General features: G+C 39.0%; 1 protein-coding gene and 1 pseudogene across 2 annotated transcripts in view; one reads left to right on the top strand and one right to left on the bottom strand.

The window, feature by feature from the left end:
• Positions 1-3,980: 3,980 nt before the first annotated feature.
• Positions 3,981-12,049, bottom strand: LOC148743371 (uncharacterized). Its single transcript, XM_088751053.1, has 9 exons — positions 12,013-12,049; positions 10,447-10,472; positions 9,928-10,044; positions 9,518-9,608; positions 8,676-9,056; positions 7,737-7,859; positions 7,174-7,299; positions 5,252-5,596; positions 3,981-4,834 (listed from the first exon to the last, which is right to left on the bottom strand). Exons 1-9 carry the CDS (start codon positions 12,047-12,049, stop codon positions 4,209-4,211), a joined length of 1,872 nt encoding a protein of 623 aa, XP_088607179.1. The 3' UTR covers positions 3,981-4,208.
• Positions 12,050-19,728: 7,679 nt separating this feature from the next.
• LOC148743370 (uncharacterized) overlaps positions 19,729-21,308 on the top strand; it is a 2,250-nt pseudogene continuing 670 nt past the window's right edge. The window contains exons 1-2 of the transcript XR_015989050.1: positions 19,729-20,098; positions 20,353-21,308. The exon at positions 20,353-21,308 is cut by the window's right edge and continues 670 nt beyond it. The product of XR_015989050.1 is annotated as an uncharacterized LOC148743370 (transcript). The remainder of the gene's footprint in view (positions 20,099-20,352) is intronic.

Below are 21,308 nucleotides of genomic sequence, written 5' to 3'. Positions count from 1 at the left end.
CTTACTATTGAAGAGTATAATAAGCGGACAAAAGCACCTGGTGAGCAATAATTCGAGTCAAAACGCCACGGAGACGAAGTTTGCGATGGGCCAGTGTTTTCATCCAGATTGCAATCACACATCTGAAAGCCACTGCTGCCGATTCTTTTCGTTTCCAGACCAGAAAAAACATAAAACACTCTATGATAAGTGGATATCATTTGTAAGGTGAGTATTATGTTAAAACTGATGTAAAATTGTAGCTCAGAGATTATATACAAATAAAATGTGATAACTTCATTAGAATAATGAGCGTTCATTGTTATTGGTGTCAGATCGTGCAGTATATGTTTAAATAAATACTTTTGCACGTATTGAGTCAGACTGCGTGTTTAACTTTGGTTTTTGTTCGCGAATGAATAACATTTCGTGGATTAGGCAGTCCATTTTCCCGCGGCATTTCTTGAGAACGGAAAACATTTTCCCCAGGCCAGCGGACGCTACACCGTGGGCCTCCCTCAGATGCTTGCCAATGACAGAGGCTTTATGTTCTTCTATGCGTTGATGAAGATGGCGTGTGGTATAACCGATATAATCCGCATCGCACGAATCACATTTAAAAGTGTAAACAACGCATTGGTGGTTAATTAAAGCGGGCTTCTCTTCTTGTATCTTGAGCTTTCCCTCGATCTTACGACTCGTGAAAACTGGTTGTAGGTCAGTTCCGATTTTCCGGCCAAGATCTTTCAGCTGATGTCTTACTGTGTCGGCCGATTTTTGGTCTTTAAATGGTAAAGTTATTCTGACAGGTTTTTGTGTAGCCGCGTCAAGTTCAGTTGGGGTTTCGTGACGGCTTTGGATCGTAGAACTCGTGTACCAGGCGATAGCTGAGTTGATGAGTTTCACTGGGTACTTAAGCTTAGTAAACATCCGCTTGAGATGCTGGCATTCCTTCGTAAAAGATTCTTTCGTTGATGACAGGCGGTAAGCTCGGTTCAGCATTGTATTCAGCAGAGATCTTTTGTAACGCTGATCGACATGGCTCTGGTAATGTAAGAGCAGTCCTGTATCAGTTGGTTTATGATATACGCTTGTTGTCAGGTGGCAACCGTTTTTCTCAATCATCATACCGAGGAATGGAAGCTTGTTGTTTTCAGCAATTTCCATTGTGAACTGTATGGCAGGATGGCATTCGTTCAATGTTGAAAGGAAAGCTGTTGCGGCTTGAATATTTGGCATCGTGGCTAATGTGTCATCGACGTACCTTTTGTAGAAACTTGGTAACTTGTTGTTGCGATCCAGTTGTTCTTCAATGGAGCACAGGAAAACGTTTGCCATAAGAGGTCCCAGTTCATTCGCGAACAAAAACCAAAGTTAAACACGCAGTCTGACTCAATACGTGCAAAAGTATTTATTTAAACATATACTGCACGATCTGACACCAATAACAATGAACGCTCATTATTCTAATGAAGTTATCACATTTTATTTGTATATAATCTCTGAGCTACAATTTTACATCAGTTTTAACATTTTACTTGATAATGAGGTCATGCAGACTTCGAAACGTCGTAGTTTTTTACCGTTAATTTTTATCATCAAATGTATTTCTAAACATTCTCTGATTAAGGTGAGTATTTTTCGAAAAATATATATTTCGATGCTGTACCATCGATTAGAAATAGCTGTTTTTTTTTTTATCTCAAACTGATTCACGATTAGCTGTTTCTCTTTCTTGTCTTATTTGTTTTCTCGCGGCTTTGCCTTTCCTTGTCTTCAGTCTTGATCTAAGATTATTTAGTTACTAAAAAACTATATGATAGTTGTGAGTATCAAAGCTTTTACACTAACTAGTATTAAGTAACAAACTCAGAGAAATACTCGCTTCGCATTCACGTCTTAGACTACAAGGTTAAGCATGTGACCAACTAAATTTTGGGTTTTTTAAGCGCAAGTATAGTAACTGCTTCTGTCTTTTTCTGTTATAGGAGAGGAGATAGAAAGCCCAGCAAACATTCGCGACTTTGCAGTTGTCACTTTAAAGATGGGCGAAAAGAAAATATGCCAACCATCAGTGACAGAAACAGGTACAAGCTGTTTGATAGTTTGGACTTGCTGCCAGGTACAGGACCGACACCTCCCAGTACACCTATCCCCAAGAAAAAACGGAAAGTGTCTGCCGAGCCCACGAAATTACCAACTGTAGCATCTGTACTTGAAGAGATTAAAGAGAACTCTGAACCATGTTCCACTGAATGCTCACAAGAGGAAAAGACAAGTTCCAAAGAAGCTCTGCTGTCAATAGAGCTTGACATGACTTCAACAGAACTTGCTAAACACAAGGAAATGTCAAGTTACTATAGTGCACACTACTCTGCTAAGAGCTTGAGCCCTGAGGTGATACGGATGGAGACAGGTCTACCCACTAAGGATGTTTTTGATATTGTTGTGGGATATGTTTCAAGATTCAAGGGTGAAATAAACTATTATGCTGGATGGAAGGTTGAGGCGATCACACTTGAGTACCAGATATTTATCACTCTGATGAAACTGAAACAAAATTATACCAATCTACATTTAGCCCAGTTGTTTTCATGCAGTGTTGCAACTGTTGCTAACATAGTACTAACTTTTGTCCATGTTCTGCATTCTCTCCTGTTCAAAGACATCATGACAACCGTGCCATCTAGAGAAAAGAACAAGATGTGTTTGCCATCCTCTTTCACTGAGTACAGCAGTTGCCGCATTGTGATTGATTGTACAGACATTGAAATTGCTGCACCTAAGCTCATGTCCCAGCAGAATGCTACATATTCCAGAACTCTTTCAAAGTCATTATAGGGGTTGCCCCAAATGGAGTTATAACCTATGTTAGTGATCTTTTTCCTGGCTCAGTCAGTGACAAGGTCATGGTTAAAGAGTCTGGGTTTTGTAAACATTTGAGTGCTGGTGATCTTGTTCTGGCAGACAAAGGTTTTCTCATCAGCGATGTAGTTCCAAGAGGTGTTTCAGTGAACATACCACCATTTCTCAACAATGGAAAGTTTGCAGAGAGTGAGGCACGGGCGACAAAATCAATAGCTCGATGTCGCATCCACGTAGAGTGTGCAAATGCAAGACTTAAGAGTTTTCGCATCCTTGGCTTCATCCCAGCATTTTTGAAGTGCCATGCTGACAAGCTATGCCAACTGTGCTCAGCTCTTGTTAATTTGCAGTATCCATTGATAGAGGATGGCTGCGAAGACTTTGAATTTGACTGAATATAACTTTTTTTCAACTAAATTATAGTACAATGAGTTTTTAATATTATTTTTGTATTACTAGAAGCCCTACTGTAACAGATCAAATGGTATTGACATAGCTTTGGTCAAAAATATGATGTGGTCAGTTTTACATTTTTCTGATATTCATCTCCTTTATGTTCATTAATACAAACTACTATGTGTTCTATGAAAATAGATTATAATGAAATCCAGTGACATTCTTAAATTGTCATTTCAACTAAATCCAGGTCAGGGGCATGTGACCAGTATGGAATTCTTTCGTCCAGTAGTTCCAAGTGTGAAAGTCGTGCTGGCTTAAAGGTTTTACTTTTGTGTCTGTGAAGCTGGGAGCCTGAGTCCAGGTGTATAAAACTAAAGCCACACTTAAATTAGCTTAAGGGATGGTGAGAGGTAGTCAGAAAAAATAACCTGTGTCTGCATGCATTTTGTTTTGGCTCCCTCCCCTTCCCTTTGCATTGCTATGCAAGCCTACTTAAGTGTGGCATAAGTTTTATGCACCTGGGCCCTGTTGAGTAACCAGGATAAGTGTTACCAGCTACCTGAATTTGTTCATTCGAAAACTTGAAGTTGTTTACAAAATTTGTAAAATTGAAAACGCGAAATGAAAGCCTACTTAATGAGGTTTCTATTTACAAACCATACTAGATCAATCAACAGGACGATGTTTTGCCTTCGGCAGAACCTCTGCTAATATTTAGATACGTCACGTTTTATTTGTTTCTAACTTTACATTTACCAAAGAAATTAGGTTCCGAAACGTAGAAGGCAAAGTATGAGTGACTCAAAGTAAATGTGATCTCTTCCTACTTGTAGAGAGCTTTTGATTTTTAACTCTAAATTTAAGTTTCACTCATTCCAAAGTGATATTTCTCTTTTACACACTATAATAATGTAACTAGTTTCAGCAATTATAGCTAGTAAAATGCAAGATGTTTTCGGAGTTTTCTAAGTGTTACAGATTACGCTAGCATCCTCAGAATGGCCACAGTTTTCGTTTCCCCAGCCATTATGTGCACAGCTCAATAGAGAAGCTTCTCCTCCTAGACAATTTACGTCATCCATCCAGATGGGATCAAGTCCCTGACCGTATCGCGCGTTATGAAGAGCTGATGATGCGCTGGGAAACCCAAGCTGACGGCAAACCACATTAGCATCATTCATATGCCAACTATCATCACAGACCGTGCCCCACTGCCCATTGTGATAGACCTCCACGCGGCCATAGCTAGCGCCACCATTCACCAAACGGACTGGCAAGGAACACTCCACACTGGCGTCCCTACTGTGTGTACAATCATGGTTTCCCCATCCACGATGTCTACAGTCATATACATGAGACTCACTGCCTGAGCATGCCAGGTCGTCCATCCAAATCGGACCAGTACCTTGGCCGTGGGTGGCGCCACTGTAAGCTCGATTAGCTCGTGTGTAGCCAAGCTGCCTGCATACTACGTTAGCATCGTTGATATCCCACGCATCGTCACAAATCGTACCCCACTGGCCATCATAGTAAACCTCAACCCTTCCAATGGCTTTGTTTCCACTGATACGTATGGATCCAGCCGTAAGAACTGATAACAGAAGTGAGAGAATAAGTAGCAGGTTGATAAATAACTTGAGGTAACTGACGTTGTTCTTTCAGCTGTTATTAAAGCATCTGCATGTACTAACATAACATATGAAACTGCAATACAATAGAGTCGTATTTTTGCAAGATAGAGTAAGATGTAGGGAAATTAAGGTCTACAGCCTGAAGCCACCTTACGTTATAAAAAAATCAAATGACTCTGAACAGTAACTAGCGCGATTAACTCTTCTGCCAAACTTTGCAGAAAAAAATTCCTATAGAAATAGTGTTCACAGAACTTGTCTATCGAGTTTCGAGCACATAAGGCTGAAAACTAAGGGTGTTTCTAGGAGGAAATCGTCTCGCTCCGACTAGTTTTTGAATTATCAAAACATCTTGGGCCACCTTTTGATAGCTTTACCTCGATATACTGCTTCAAAACCGTCGTACGTATTTGAGCCATCAGACGAAAACTTTACGTAGAGATTATTAGAAGAACTTATAATAGGTGGCGGGAGAGAAGATCCACTCATTTTTCTTATCAGAGGCGAAGACACCGACCCGCCATCGTACACAGACACGAAATCAGCAGACGATTCAGTACGAAAACTGGAGAAGACAAGTTCTACGACTGCATTGGAGGAAAAATTCCATCTGCAATCCATATTATTGTTATATTGCGAGCCAGCTTGAGTTATTCTGATGTAACCAGACGTACTGTTTGAGGTGGACAACACGCAAGAGCTTGTTGCTGTCAGGCGTGGAGCTGTCGGAAATAGAGAAACGTAAGTAGGATAGAGCTAAACGAGGCAGAAAAAAGTCTTCTCATGGACCGTATACGGCCCCGTGAGAGCTATTACTGAAAACCATCATGATAAAAATCCCTGTGTGCGTGGGATATGAGGGCCGTACTATGGTATCAGGGTGCATACCTAAAGGCCAACAGAGCAAGTCACAAGAAGCAGTAGAAGCGATCTACGACTGGTCCAAGGAAAATTTGTGCCAGCTTAATGGCGAGAAATCTAAAGAATTAGTTATATCCTTCAGTCGTGATCCACTGCAACTCCCTTGGGTCTGCACAGACGGATCTCCTATCCAAACCATACAGAGCACAAAGTTACTCGGTTTGACAATTAATGATACGTTAACGTGGAACGACCATATAGAAGAACTTGTTAAGAAAGCGTCTAAGAAACTGTATTTTCTTATTCAACTTAAGCGTGCACATGTTCCTACTTCAGATCTTGTAACATATTTTTGCGCATGTATTAAGTCTTCACTAGACTACGCTTTTCCTGTTTTCCATTACAGTTTACCAAAGTATCTTCAAGTCGAGCTTGAAAGTGTGCAAAGGAGGGCCCTCTCATGCAATTTTCCAAGGGTGCACTACTCGGACGCCCTTCAGCTAGCAGGGCTCGAATCCATCAGGGCCCACCAGGAAAATTTAGCAGAACATCTGTTTAAGTCTATTGTTAATGATCCACGTAGTAAGATTACCAGCCTACTGCGTCCCTCAGTTTCTATTTCATATGAGCTGAGAAGGCAGAGGAGGTTTGTCACGCCTCTTGTAAAGACAAATAGATTTGGAAATTCATTCATTGTTAAGAGTGCGAGGGAAGCATTTCAGTGATTTTTAAGAGTAGTCGTCTTTGTAATTTTATTATAGTAGTAGTTATAGATCATTTCTTATTTCTTACTTGTAAAGAGACGCAATTCAGTTTTTTAACTGCAATGTTTTTCTTAATAAATACAGTTTACAGTTTACAGTAACAGCCGTAGGTGATGGCGCTAGAAGGGCCGGAAAAAGCTGCACAGTCCAGCGTAAGGCCTCGCAAGTGAGAAAGAGTAACAAAGGCAAAAGCAGTAGTCAAATAATAAAATGCCAATTTGCTCAGTTGGGCGGGGCCGGACAGGAAATATTTGACTCAATGTGATGACAAACGAGCCAAGCTCAGTGTTTCGCCCTCCCACTCAGGAGTATGGCATGAGAAAGAAAAACAAGGGCCGAGACTTCGAGACAGAGCATTCTCGTGTCTAGATGTAATACGTTACTATAAACCCAAACCATCATACCATGGAAATACAAAAACATGCAAAAGAAAAATTCAAAGTAAAACGTTAATGGCCGAGTGATTTATTCTGACCTTAGTTTGATACTATACCAGCTCACTTTGAGATATTTTAGCAGATACTGATTCGGTCAACGTGAAAAGGATCATAAGATTGTCACAAGCCAGTTAGCCATGGTAAAACGAAAACTTACGTCTTAGAAAAATGGTAGGTTTAAGACTCTACGCCTTGAAGCGAGGAAGGAAGAGCCTTCTAATGCCGATACTCAGTTACCTTCACATTTAGCTTTTCCATCCCCTGCGTATCCTGGCAAACAGATGCATTCATACGAACCAGGAACATTCACACATTGGCTTTGAGCATGACATGAAGATGAACCCGAGCTGCACTCGTCAACGTCTGTTCAATAAAATATCTCAATTTATTGTCATGTGACATTACGCGCTACCAATTTGCAATACAAATTTACAACGCAAGACCAAAGGAATAAAATGGCCAAATGTTTCCTTGCAAACTTGAAAGGCTGAAAGCTAACCTAAAATATCTCTAATAAAAGCTAGATGAACATAATTACGCCTCTTACTTCATCTACTTACCAAACTACGAGGTCTACCTATTATTATTAGTATTACTTTTATTTCATTACAATTGACTAATTAAAGTAGAGATAACATGAAATAACAACAACCAGTCTCAATACTCTAGCTATTACATAACCTGAAAACCTGGCTGATTTCATATCTAAAATTATAACTACAAAACATTTTTGAAGGCTTTAGCTAAAAACAAGAGAGTATAAACGGTTTATAATCCCTTGCCATATATAATTCATTAACCTGTGCAATTTCTTCGGTTAAAGCGAAATCCAGCTGGACATTGGCAAGAGTAAGAACCAACATTGTTCACACAAGTGGCGTTAACTGGACAGCTGTAAGCAAAGTCCTTGCATTCATTGTAGTCTACGAGGTTTAATGTAAACAGAATATTTGAATTTTTAGCATCACTTCTAGAGTTAATTTTTAGTACCATTTGGCAAAGATTGCATTTGGTTTGCTAACGAAAGAACGTAAAGGGAACTGTGTTACTGTTCGGGGAAGGTCTCTACTTCTCAGTCAAAAAGTCATTTTATCAGAATTCTATTTGAACACTATTAGCAAACTATGTTTAGCAACTATAGCATATTTTGAAAAATGATATTCCTGATTATAATCCATGGGGTATCTTTGTTAACGCGAAACAAAACACGTTAATCTCCATTTGGCTTGAAAACATATTCTCATACTTGTTTTTGTTATACTCAGATGTAAATTTGAAATTAAACCGGGAAAAGCAAGGTTATGAGGTAAGAGGTACGAGCGCACCTTGGATTTATGTTCTCCATGTGAAAATATTTTTCAATTATGTTTTGGCAAAAAGACAGCCAAAATTTTTATACAAAGAAAAAAACAAAATAAAACAAAACAAATTGGGGATTTGCAAGGCATTTGACTTCACTAATAAATTATTGTAAACACCACTCATTTTGTTGGCCTCAATGCTGGAATTACATCACAGCTTCTAGATTTCAATTTTTTTTTCCTTAGAGAGAATGACCCCGGACAACCCTTGAGGAAAGCGACAGTAAAGCCCCTTTTCCGGGCACAGCCGTCTACTATTCGAATAATGTTATTAAATCCCATGCGTTATAAAACCCAGGAGATTGTACGTGTTCCTCTCTTTTGTCGCAGAACTTTGCTCTAAATAAAAAGAAATTCCCCAACATACGGTAGACCTACCTTTCTTACAAGTGAATTTATGACAGTCTGAGCAATTTACATCGTTCCATCTATACTTATGACTTTTTAGGAAACCAAGAGTATGGACGCAGTCCTCATCGTGAAAATTATTTGGCTGATGGCTCGCCCAGTAATGGAAATTAAACTGTGATCCATCACTCCACAAAAATGTTCCTTCAGTGTTCTGGTCAGAAAGGCCAAGCCACGAGTGATCACTACCATGTAGACTCTGTATGTACACATTTTCTTCCTGACTGTGAATGCTGGGAAGATTAGCCCCCAGAGTGGCGCATGTTACCTGGCTGCCACTCCAGGAATCACAGGAAGAAATTCTTCTGTAGCAGTGTCCCTTATAGTACGCCCATCCCGCCTGGCATATGTCTGTTGAAGAAAGTTGAACAAATTCATTTCAATCACATTTTCTCTTTAAGAAAATATTGTAGCTTGTACATGCTTTTTGTTCTAGCATGATTTGCTTGCTTAGGTTAGGTGTTATTATCTTTTGCATGCTCTTTCGTTTGCTTGTTTGCTTGTTTATTTTTTTGGGGGGGTGCTAATTTGCTTGTTTGTTTTTCCTTGGCTTGCTTATTCGCTTGCTCGTGATGCCACTAACTTACACTCCAAGACACAGTTATTTACAATACCACTTACAAGACACTAACAAAATTAATTCGCATCATTTCTATCTCTTCCTTGTTCTTCATCGCCAGGCGGTGCTTATAAAATCCTAAAAAGGAATAATGAAGGGGGGTGGAGGGAAAGAAAGCAAGTGTCCTAAGAAATGCGTCCGGAAAGGGACCACACCCCATGATTAAAATCAAGGACACCGTACCGGATTTTACCTGCTAGAACTGCATATGATACAGTTAGTGGATCAAAGCGATTGACAAATACTTCCTTGACACATATTCTAAAGCCAGAGGTGGTGATGAACTATTGAAAAAATTTAATTGATATAAATATAGTTTTAAGACCTACAGGTGTCACAAGAGAGACGGCAGAACTGCATACTTGAAAATTCAATATTTTATTATTTGATAAGTATCAGCGCATCGAGTTATCCAAGTCTTTTGTTAGAACATTTTTGGCTAATTTAGCAGTACGTGTAGCTAAGTCAGTTGCGGCATTAAAATGGCACGAAATGGCATGCTATTTTCGTCAGATCGTTCTTCTCTGTAAGTTAAAAGTAACCATTTATTACTGCGTGCTTTGTTCAGTTGTATGTATTCATTCTTACACAGTTTCAAATTACCTCTATCCAGCTCACTATACCATTACATTCTGGAGCAGCATTTCCTCCAGAAGTAGAATGTTTGGCTGTCAAAAGCACGGTTGGTGATTTGCTGTAACTTCCAGTGAAGCTTACATTCTATGATCGTAAAATTCAAAATCTGGCAAGTGTATTTGGATTCAGGCCGTGTCAGTGAAACGTAAAACCTGGTAATCAAATGTTACTTAAGAAAAATCAATTTGTCTACTTGTCGTCCTTTCCTTAGCTAACATAGAAAAATTGGAGGATAGAAACAGGGTTCTTCGTTATGTTAGTCATTTTTACCCCCGGTGAATGGAGAAAAGTGAATTAGTAGTTGTCAAGAGGAGCCCACCTTTTCTTTCCAGTGCTTGCTCCATTTCTTTTACCTGTCTCCACTGAGCGAGAGCCTAACGCGGGCTAACCTTCGCCTTGATATCCCCCTCCCCTTAATAACTTCAAATTACCTTGCATAAGGCAAAGTTAAAATTCTTGACAGGCGAAAGGCAGGGGCGTAGCTACCTGTACGCAAATACGCAATTGCGTACCTGAAAATAATAATAAAAAATAAATAAATAAATAAATAAATAAAATAAAAAATAAATAAAAAATATATTTCAAATATACAATGCCGCTCGCACATGCTCACTCAAAGAAAAATAAGACAGAAAAATAGGTTAATCTGTATTTAATTAAGACTCTTGCGCGCGCGATTTGAAATAAAAGACACGTGAATCGAAAATGACTTTGATCTTTTTTTTTGGGGGGGGGGGGGGGTGAACAGGTGAGATGGAAAACTGTGCGTACCTACGGAAAAATCCTGGCTACGCCCCTGGAAAGGTTGCTTTGAAAGCTGACATCATTGTGTTCTCTAAAGAGTGGTCTATGAAGGGAATCAAACGCAAGCCACTTCTGTAAGAGGGTACAAAAAAAAGGGTGAAAATTCATCAGTTTTCTTTACGCCAAATTGGGTATCTTGAACAAAAACCAAAAAAAATGAAAAGGGCGGTCAAAAAAAAGGAAACAATGAGAACTCAGCGTGAAAAGAATCAAATTGCCTGAAAAGCGAGTTTTATTTTAAAAAAAAAGCAACATGCTGACCTTTTTGCAGAATTTGTCTTTCCCTGCCTGTTAAGTCTGCTAAGGATAAGTATTTTTATAACATAACCAAAGTAAAGCGCGCGCTCTGATTGGTCAATTTAGCGTCCCCCATTTGCCGATGGGTGTACGCTGCTGACGTGAGCAAATGCAAAGACTATTTTTCCGCGCGCGCTTGTTTTTTCTGGTCACGTAAGATTTGTTAAATAAAAGGGAACTCTTAAGCTACAATGTATCAATGTTATGTTATTTAACAAATGGTAAACACCAAAGCGTACACTATTGAGTTATGGATCCACTTGGGAGGTTTGCTAAGCACTCAAGAAGCTAGAGACTCTTACGCTTCTTTCGTGCTTAGCAACCTCCCGCGTGCATCCATAACTCAATAGTGTACGCTGTGGTGTTTACCATTTGTTAAATGGAAAATAGCTAACCCTTCATTACGTACAGACCAATGAGACTCGAGCAGCGTTTGATGTCGAAAGGTGAACGACGTGCGAGGCTCTTTATGGCTTGTAGGCGTACCTTCATCAAATTGCCACACTTGTCTGACCAAAATGCTCAATAGGTGGTTACAGTTTTCCCTTGCCATAAGTAAATAAGTTCAAAAAAGTGAGGAACATTTTTTTTTTAAGAATAATGCATCCTCAGAACCACTCACGTCACTGATCAACAGTGATCTGCTGAGTAAGGATCGATGAAATGACGACTGAATTCTATACGTTAATCGCAATAAGGTAATCTGGTCCTTTAATTTCAACTGTCATCTCAAAGTTTGGAGTAGAGTGGAGTATAGCCAACCAACTCATCGGTGAATGATTAATGTCGAAACTTTCACTGTGACAAAAATCTAATTTGCACAAAAGGTTGATGTATTCCGTGGATGTACGGCGTATTCCTTAATCAAAAGATTCAGATTTCATTTGGTCTGGGCTAGTAGTGGTCAAATTGCCTCGATAGAAAAGCGCTAACTCAGAGCAGTTTTCAAACCTTGTTCTATTCCAACAGTCAGAGTTGATGGCACCATATATCATCTAAAAAGTGTGTCATAGCTGAATTGGATTAAAAATCGAAAATCTTGTATAGTAATAGAACGGATAACGAAGCATGAAACTAAACTTTCGGGCGCAAATTGGAAGTACAAATAAAATTTACTTGGGTAGGGCTGCATCCTTCTTTTTCGAACTTAAATTTACTCATAACTCCACTCCACTGAATATCTCGTTCCATTGAAGGCAAATATCCCTGGTCTAGCATGCGCAAAAAGTCTGCTAGCCAACGCCAATTTCGCGTGGGCTGATCAAATTGCATAGATCAGTCCCAAGACCTTGCGGAATTTACCGGAGAAAAAAAAGTAAACTTTGTCGATAATTTGAGATATTTAAACGTTTCAGACGTTTTGATAAAGAAAAAGCTCGGTTCACAGTGGTGGAAACGAGTTTTTTTGCAAGTATTTCCTCTTTTTCCATACAGAGCTTTATGCTCGAGTTCTTCCCAATTGTGCCCCACCCATCAGACCCATGATCAGTCTCTTGGTCATATATATCTTTGTCAATTCAAAGCTTGAAAACTAAATTTTGAATATTTTAATAGAACTCAAGGTGGTGAGACGTGATATTCTACCGATAAACCCGGTAGAAATTTGTTACTCTGATTGAGATTGGGGCATATCGAAAGAAATGAAAGGTGGAATCACAAGCATTCCACTGAGACGAACGTATTGGTCCTTCCTTCTACAAAAATAAGTTGATTTACAAAATTAAATCAGCCATGGGTTTACCATCCCTAATCATGGCCCCAAAAGATAAAAATTCTATTTGTCAATTTTTTTTAGCTCATTAATAAGCGGGAGTGGCATTTGTTTTTTAAGAGGAAAGAACATTGAAGATGTCCCAGAAAACGTAGCAATCGAGAAAAGCAGTTAAAGACCGCATTGGAATACATCGCAAAAGTAAAGAAATTGCACACAGAAAATTACCTTGCACGCTTGGCAAGCATAAGCAGAGCCAACTCAAGAGAAGCACGCCTTTGTTCTTAAAAAACATGATCGCTCTCATAACTTGAAGTGAACATAACCATTTATAAATGAACAATGCCACAGGTAGGAATGAAAGGTTGCTTTAAGGCTAAAATGCTTGAATGACAGCTTTCAAGCTTATTTGAGTGGAGGTCCTTTTCGGTTTGACTGTCTGCCAATTGTACTCTTATCAAGAAATGTTTCGTTAGTCAGAAATTAAGGAGCACATAGAAATCGTTGCAAGCTATAGGAAGCATCCTCGACGAGGCTATATTTCAAGTTTCTTTATATACCTTTGAAAAAAAATCATGTCCTTATTTGGTGCAGAACCTACCGTAAAAAAAATTACAATCATATTATAATTAAAGTATCCGACCTTGAATTACATCAACGGATGGGATAGTCAGACTAGTTGGAGCACGTAAAATGAAAAACTCAAAATCAAAGCCAGTTTTTAGTCTCAAAGAATACAGATTTGTACTACCCCAAAGACATGCACTCTTTCAATCTAAATCTCTCGCCACCATCAAATAATAATCTTTTACTGAGGATAGCTCCACAAAAGCAGTTATTTTTAGAAAACACAAAGATAAAGTGAAATCGAAGAGAGGATCTCTTCTTGAACTGCTGACATTTATTAACAGGCAACCTTACAGCTGTGGTTATGAACAGTTGCTCAGTGACGGAAAACGAGCTCATAATGATGAATTTGTCCCCAATCGTTCACAAACTATTTTTCAATCTTAAGATGGAATTCAGAGTGCAAATTCTTGGATGAGACTCGTTTGAAAACTACTTAGGCAGTGGTGAAAATGAAGCCTGAAAAAAATTAAGGCCTGTACAGGAGTTGAACCCATGACCTCTGCGATACCGGTGCAGTACTCTACAAACTGAGTTGACGAGCCAACTGAGAGCTGCGTATTTTTGTCCGTTTGCATTACCTAGAGATTAGAGTTTCTCGCGGAAATCGTGTACGTGTAGTCCGAGGGAAATAACTTTGATGCATCTCGCCATGGTTCGTTTCCCCTCATCTAGCCAGCGCCGAAGACTCGTGTATTGATTAGTGTTGAGTAAAATCGCTCGATGCTGTCTAGACGAAATTTAAGATATGAAAATTACGGTCAAAAGACGCTACAAACCCTTCTACACCTCCGAAGTACAACTCCACAATGTCCCTCAGAAATCACACGATGGTTTGTGGTCTGTGGATGTCCTGCGACGAATTTCGTAATTAGGACCATGGGAGGCCAAATCAAAAGACAAAGACATCGATGAACAGTAGCTGAAATCACAGCAAGAGAGAGAAAAATTAAGATCAATGCCAACCTCTCTGCTGATGCAATTGATCTGGAAGACATAAGTAGTAATGATGCTTGAGAAAAGCTGAGTAGAGGCTCCGATCTTAAATTCGATCCTTACAGAAAGTTCACTCATGCAAAGTTGTTCAAAGAATGTGCAAACGAAATGCTACATGGTCATGAAAGCGAATGTAACTATTTGCGAATTGGTGAGGGCTGCGTATTATTATTACGAAGCTGATATCAAAAATACCGCGTTCAAAAGGTTAAGAAAGTGTCTCAAATCAAGAGAAATCTGGTAATGCCTCCTGTCAATGCATGGTTCGCAATAACACGAGATAATCACTTGATTATCCTGCTCTTGGCAGTAGATCATTTTCATGCGGTTTGTTACATGAAAAATATCTGGGACTCTTGCTTGTGAAACAACCGGTTATTGCGCGGTGGCGTTTAGTGAAACAGCCGATGGCAGAAACATGGTCAGTTATTACATAGCCGTGACAGGATATGCCTCTGGTGCAGGATACGTAGATGTAAGTCATTCTGCAATATTTTTTTCATCGATAAATTTCGTTTCTTATTTTTGTTTAACACATTGACAGTTTGCTTTCATTTTGCCAAACCGCTTTGGCAGGCATCGAGATCATGCAAGAATGGTAAAATAATTCTTTCGAAATAAAGCCGAGCAAATCAAGATTATATATCAGACACCGAATTTCAGGGTTTCTCAGACTTCTGCCGTGTTCTGAGCAATGTTGAAACAACATTCTTGTTTCATATCTCCCCAGGGGGTTGCGTTCAAAGGTGCTGAAAGTTTCCCACCTGGTCTTTATTTACAAGGCTTAGTGCATTCTTCAAAAAATCTTCATCTAATAAAATTGAAAGAAGAGAGAAACAAAACTGTAAAATTGTGAAAACTGTACTTTTTGCTGTTAGGTTCGGCTGACCGGTTTTTCACTCATTAAGTCGCGTAAATATGGTTCCCAAGTAATTAATTACGAGAAGGGAATATAATACAGTTTCTGTTTCTTTTGTTATTCTAATATTGCCAGCCGTGGAGCTCATATTTAACATTTTCTTAAGAACACATAATTTCCTACTATTCAACTTGTCATGCAAAAAGACATTTCAAGTAACAGGTTGAAAAAAAAAGCTATGGTGAGCAAATTAGTTTTTTTATGGTGAGCAAATTAGTGTGATAGTAATGGATTGTGGCCAAATTATTTACCAAAAAATTAACATTCTTTTAGAGACAAAAAAAGGTGCGTCATTTGACCACAACCCAGTAAAAAATTGTCGTCTGAGATATATTTCCTTCCTGTCTTCCAAGGCAATGATAATAGATGCATAGATTCCATTCCAATAAAATGTCAGACTAAGAAAAAGCGATTAATCATTATACATATATTTACCCTTCAGACACCCACGACTTGGTTGACCACAGTAATATGCAGAATGCTTGCGTGCATCGACGTGTCACACACATATCCACAGTTCATTTAACATGCATGATGCCAGAAAATTTCACACCCAAAATATAAGGAAAATATGAAAATCTTCAATGACAAAAAAGACATGCGTTTATCATGCATAGAAATTCTAGATTAGTTTGGTCATCGCTGCCAAATGACACAGTAAGATTGGAAAGTTTACGACGTTCCCGATCCAACAAACGTCATTGTGACGTATTCCCATTGCTATTGTAAATACATCTGTGAGATCAATAATCATTACTTTCGTAACCTGAGCGTACTTGCCCGAAGATTTCATCTTCACGTAAGGCAAACGAAGGGTGGAACATGGCCTTCTTTGCTTTTGTAACACTTGCTTTGGCCTCACTCGCTTTTAGTGAGATCAGCGCAACCTCGAAAACCACCCTAGAATCTCCAGACGGCGCTTATAAGCTGCAATGGAGATATAACAACAGCAAGTTGATTTTCACTCTTGCTTGTGAAACAACCGGTTACTGCGCGGTGGCGTTTAGTGAAACAGCTGATGGCAGAAACATGGTCAGTTATGACATAGCCGTGACAGGATATGCCTCTGGTGCAGGATACGTAGATGTAAGCCAATCTCCAATATTTTCTTCATCGATAAATTTCGTTTCTTATTTTTGTTTAACACATTGACAGTTTGCTTTCATTTTGCCAAACCATTTTGGCAGGCATCGAGATCATGCAAGAATGGTAAAATAATTCTTTCGAAATAAAGCCGAGCAAATCAAGATTATATATCAAACACCGAATTTCAGGGTTTCTCAGACTTCTGCCGTGTTCTGAGCAATGTTGAAACAACATTCTTGTTTCATATCTCCCCAAAAGGTTGCGTTCAAAGGTGCTGAAAGGTTTCCACCTGGTCTTTATTTACAAGGCTTAGTGCATTCTTCAGAAAATCTTCGTCTAAGTTAGAGTCAATAAAATTGAAAGCAGAGAGAAACAAAACTGTAAAAGTGTGAAAACTGTACTTTTTGCTGTTAGGTTCGGCTGACCGGTTTTTCACTCATTAAGTCGCGTAAATATGGTTCTCTAGTAATTAATTACGAGAAGGGAATACAATACAGTTTCTGTTTCTTTTGTTATTCTAATATTGCCAGCGGTGGAGCTCATATTTAACATCCTCTTAAGAACGCATAATTCCCTCGTATTCAACTTGAGGTAGTCGTGCCAAAAGAAATTTCAAGTAACAGGTTGAAAAAAAAAAACTATGGTGAGCAAATTAGTTTTTTTATGGTGAGCAAATTAGTGTGATAGTAATGGATTGTCGCCAAATTATTTACCAAAAAAATAAACATTTTTTAGAGACAAAAGAAGCTGCGTCACTTGACCACAACCCAGTAAAAAATTGTCGTCTGAGATGTATTTCCTTCCTTTCTTCCAAGGCAATGATAATAGATGCATAGATTCCATTCCAATAAAATGTCAGACTAAAAAAAAGCGAATAATCATTCTACAGATATTTACCGTTCAGACACCCACGACTTGGTTGACCACAGGAATGTGCAGAATGCTTGAATGCCTGGACGTGTCACACACATATATACACAGTACATTTAACATACTTAGTATATAGTTCTCTGTCATGATCACCTAAACGTAGAGTATTGCCTCTTATATCTCAGTTACTTTTGCCATAATTTTATCTTACAATATTGTAATGCACGACTGCATGTATTCAAATGGAGGTCTGCGCTATATAAATGTAAATTATTATTATTATTATTATTATTAAAACCTGAAGAAATGGAGTACGAAATCTCGTGATAAAATATTATCTTCTCGTCTTTCACGCTCTCAGTCTGGTGATTTCACCGTAGGTGTGAGTTATCGTGACCGTGTCCTTCAGTTGTTCTCATGAAATTGTTGTGAAGAATGTTGCTAGGCGACAGTCGACTTACGATATTCCTAATCTTAAAATTAAGCTTTGTTAGGCAAACAAGTTTCCCCGTCACTCACTGTTGGTTAATTTTCTAGGAAATGATCTGTACGTGACTGGTGTAGATTACTTCCGCTACCCTTTCAACTAATCAGATGCAAAATTAAAACCGATCATGACTCGGACACTCGCTTTTTTTTTCCCGCGCTTGCGCTTGTAGCTGACCATATATGGTTTATTTTGAGTTATCATCGCTCCTACTTTTTCTGATTGGCTGCCCTGAGTACGTTGGATTTGGTTCTACGATACTCAATCGACAAATTCTCTATATAAAAAATTTAGGTTGAAATTATAAACGGTGGTGTTTTTCACTTTGACGCTTTATGGTAAACCTGAGGCGGTTACACTTTGTTTTTACAGGAATACTGGAGCCGAGGGCCGGGACCACCGAAAAAAGATGGAATACAAAGTTACAAACTCATATCAGCCTCTGAAGCTGGTGGGAAAACCACTGTGGAGTTTTACAGGGATGCTGAGACGGGAGATGCTGAAGACGTCCAATTTAAGGTATTAATGATACGATTTAGTAGCGTAAAGATGACAACACTGCTCTAAATTCGCCTTTTCTAGTTTTAACTCGATATGACATCTTTTCATGCCGAAAAGCCGAGTTGCTCGCGGCGGAAATCCTTCAGCGGAAATCCTTCAGGGGGGAAGAAAACGAGTATCTTAGACCCCCCCCCCCCATCTACCCTATCCAAAGAATTTTCTACAGAAAATATGGAAGAAAGATATTCTTAGGGAACATGTCTAACAGATCCCCATTGAACGATTCATCCCCAGCATCTGTTCTCAAACCACCTACCACCCCGTCCCCCCACCCCCTTCCAAACTGAGGAAAACCCATCTTTTTGCAATATTTCCTTTGTTTTATTCATTTTTTTTCCTTTTTGCAGAATACCACCGAAGTTAAAGTGATATTCGCCTCGAAAGCCACCAGTGATGCGAACAATAATGGTTTGTTAAAACACGACAAGACCAAAATATTGGATGGGAGATATAACTTGATTTCTTTAGCGAAGGAACCTCCGCCGTTGCCATCAACAACAGCCATACAACCATCGGCAACAATGATGTCGACAAAAGAATCGGTGGCTCCTACGACTCCAATGGCTCCTCCAAAATACGCAAGTGTCATGTCTCCCGATGGCTCATTCAAACTCGAATGGACCTACAGCAACAGCACACTGATGTTCAAGATGACCTGTAAAACAACCGGTTGGTGTGCTGTAGGATTTACCACAACAGCTGATGGCAAAAACATGGTCAATTATGACATAGCCGTGACAGGATATGCCTCTGGTGCAGGATACGTAGATGTAAGTCAATCAGCAATATTTTCTTCATCGATAAATTTCGTTTCTTATTTTTGTTTAACACATTGACAGTTTGCTTTCATTTTGCCAAACCGCTTTGGCAGGCATCGAGATCATGCAAGAATGGTAAAATAATTCTTTCGAAATAAAGCTGAGCAAATCAAGATTATATATCAGACACCGAGTTTCAGGGTTTCTCAGACTTCTGCCGTGTTCTGAGCAATGTTGAAACAACATTCTTGTTTCAAATTTCCCCAGGGGGTTGCGTTCAAAGGTGCTGAAAGGTTTCCACCTGGTCTTTATTTACAAGGCTTAGTGCATTCTTCAGAAAATCTTCATCTAAGTTAAAGTCAATAAAATTGAAAGCAGAGAGAAACAAAACTGTAAAAGTGTGAAAACTGTACTTTTTGCGGTTAGGTTCGGCTGACCGGTTTTTCACTCATTAAGTCGCGTAAATATGGTTCTCTAGTAATTAATTACGAGAAGGGAATATAATAGAGTTTCTGTTTCTTTTGTTATTCTAATATTGCCAGCCGTGGAGCTCATATTTAACATTTTCTTGAGAACGCTTAATTCCCTCGTATTCAACTTGAGGTCGACATGCCAAAAGAAATTTCAAGTAACAGGTTGAAAAAAAGAACTGTGGTGAGCAAATTAGTTTTTTATGGTGAGCAAATTAGTGTGATAGTAATGGATTGTCGCCAAATTATTTACCAAAAAAATTAACAATTTTTAGAGACAAAAAAAGCTGCGTCCTTTGACCACAACCATAGTTAGTAGAGGGGGACTGGTTTGAAAAGCCGGCGAACTTCTAAGAGTGAGCCTATTGTTCGTGTTTTTATGTTGAAAGTACCGTCACGTGACCGCGACCCTGCACACAAGACCAAACAAACATTGCGTCGGTAGGGACTTCAAGTGCTGATTTTCTGTTTGGAGACGATTTTGATTCTATATTTGAAGCTTTACACGAAGATGAAGACTTCGAGGACTATTTAGTAGCTGTTGTTGAGGAGGTGAGTGTATAAATATACGCTTATTTCGCGGAATTATTATGATTTGTACGCGATTCTTCACGCGAATTCAAGGGCCGGTAGCTTATACGCAAGCTAAAGTTTTACTCAAAGAGATTTATTTATTGCTTTCGCTATTTCTGTCCTAATGTTGTCAGTGCACATTCCTGAAATAATTCTATAATTGATAGTGTAATTTTCAAAGCAAGAAAGCTTTTATAGCAATGCTGAGGTATGTATCTGTTGTTCCCTTGTAGGTTCAAAACGAAGGAGTTACATGTCAGTTTTGCACGAAGATTTGTAAAAGCAAGCAAGGCTTAAGTAGACACATAGCTGCCAAACACAAAGACCAGGACCAAGCTATTAAGACGAAAAAGAAGAAGGAGACAGCGTTAGAATATGACGTGTTTGCCCAGCTCGTGAAAGACACGGCACAGAATATCGTACAACGTGAAGTTTTCCACAAGTCCTTGAAAGACGAAGTCAAAGATTATTGTCTTGAATTTGAAAAAACTACTTCGGAATTTAGAACAGTCCAAAACCTATATGATTCCTTTATTTCCAAAGGAAATTCTGAAGCTTTCTATGCCAAGTTTTATGGGGAAATTGTGCTCAACTCCTCGAAGTACTTCAAAGAACTTCTCCAGAGAGCAGCAACACTCTTCGCCACCAAGCTAGCAGACACTCTTCTGGGCCATGCCAAAGAAGAATTGAAAAAGAATTCTGCTAAAGATGTTGTCACAACTGTTTCCTTGTCTGAGAATGAACTAGCTGCCATGCAATATTTAGGAGGATATGTTTTGCAAAGCTTGCATAAAAAACATAGAACTTCAAAGCACAAAACAACAAACGAAAGTCAGCAAGCCATTTCAATTCTTACTGCCTGTAGACTACAGGACAGGGAAGAGAAATCACAAGTATTGATTAGCTGCTTGAGTCGAGGCGGATTGTGGAGTCCTACAGCTCAAGCACAAGCCATATTCAAGAGAACTGAATTCCATTTCAGAGAAAATGCAAGAGAGGCTAAACAATTAATTGACTATGAACATGTTGTAATGATTTCAGTTAAAGATCCTCAAGTACCAGCCTCTTATTATGTCATTTTATCTGATGCTGAACTTGAAATTTCTAATTCTGTAAGCAAGGACATTTTACACTGCATAATTAGCTTATATGTCAAGGTACGCTCGTTTTCATATGCCAAAGATGTCGT

The sequence above is a fragment of the Stylophora pistillata genome, chromosome 1, assembly GCF_964205215.1.
Source record: "Stylophora pistillata chromosome 1, jaStyPist1.2, whole genome shotgun sequence".
Lineage (NCBI taxonomy): Eukaryota > Metazoa > Cnidaria > Anthozoa > Scleractinia > Pocilloporidae > Stylophora > Stylophora pistillata.
This window is presented reverse-complemented; position numbering and strand designations above follow the sequence as displayed.

What these genes read in the sequence shown, in the direction of transcription:
- LOC148743371 (XM_088751053.1), bottom strand. Translation starts at nt 12,049, where the DNA reads ATGGTGCCATCAACTCTGACTGTTGGAATAGAACAAG. An exon ending in TAAATTCACTTGTAAGAAAG is followed by an intron (nt 7,860 to 8,675) that starts GTAGGTCTACCG and finishes TAAACCTCGTAG; the next exon opens with ACTACAATGAATGCAAGGAC. An exon ending in TAACCGAAGAAATTGCACAG is followed by an intron (nt 7,300 to 7,736) that starts GTTAATGAATTA and finishes TTTATTGAACAG; the next exon opens with ACGTTGACGAGTGCAGCTCG.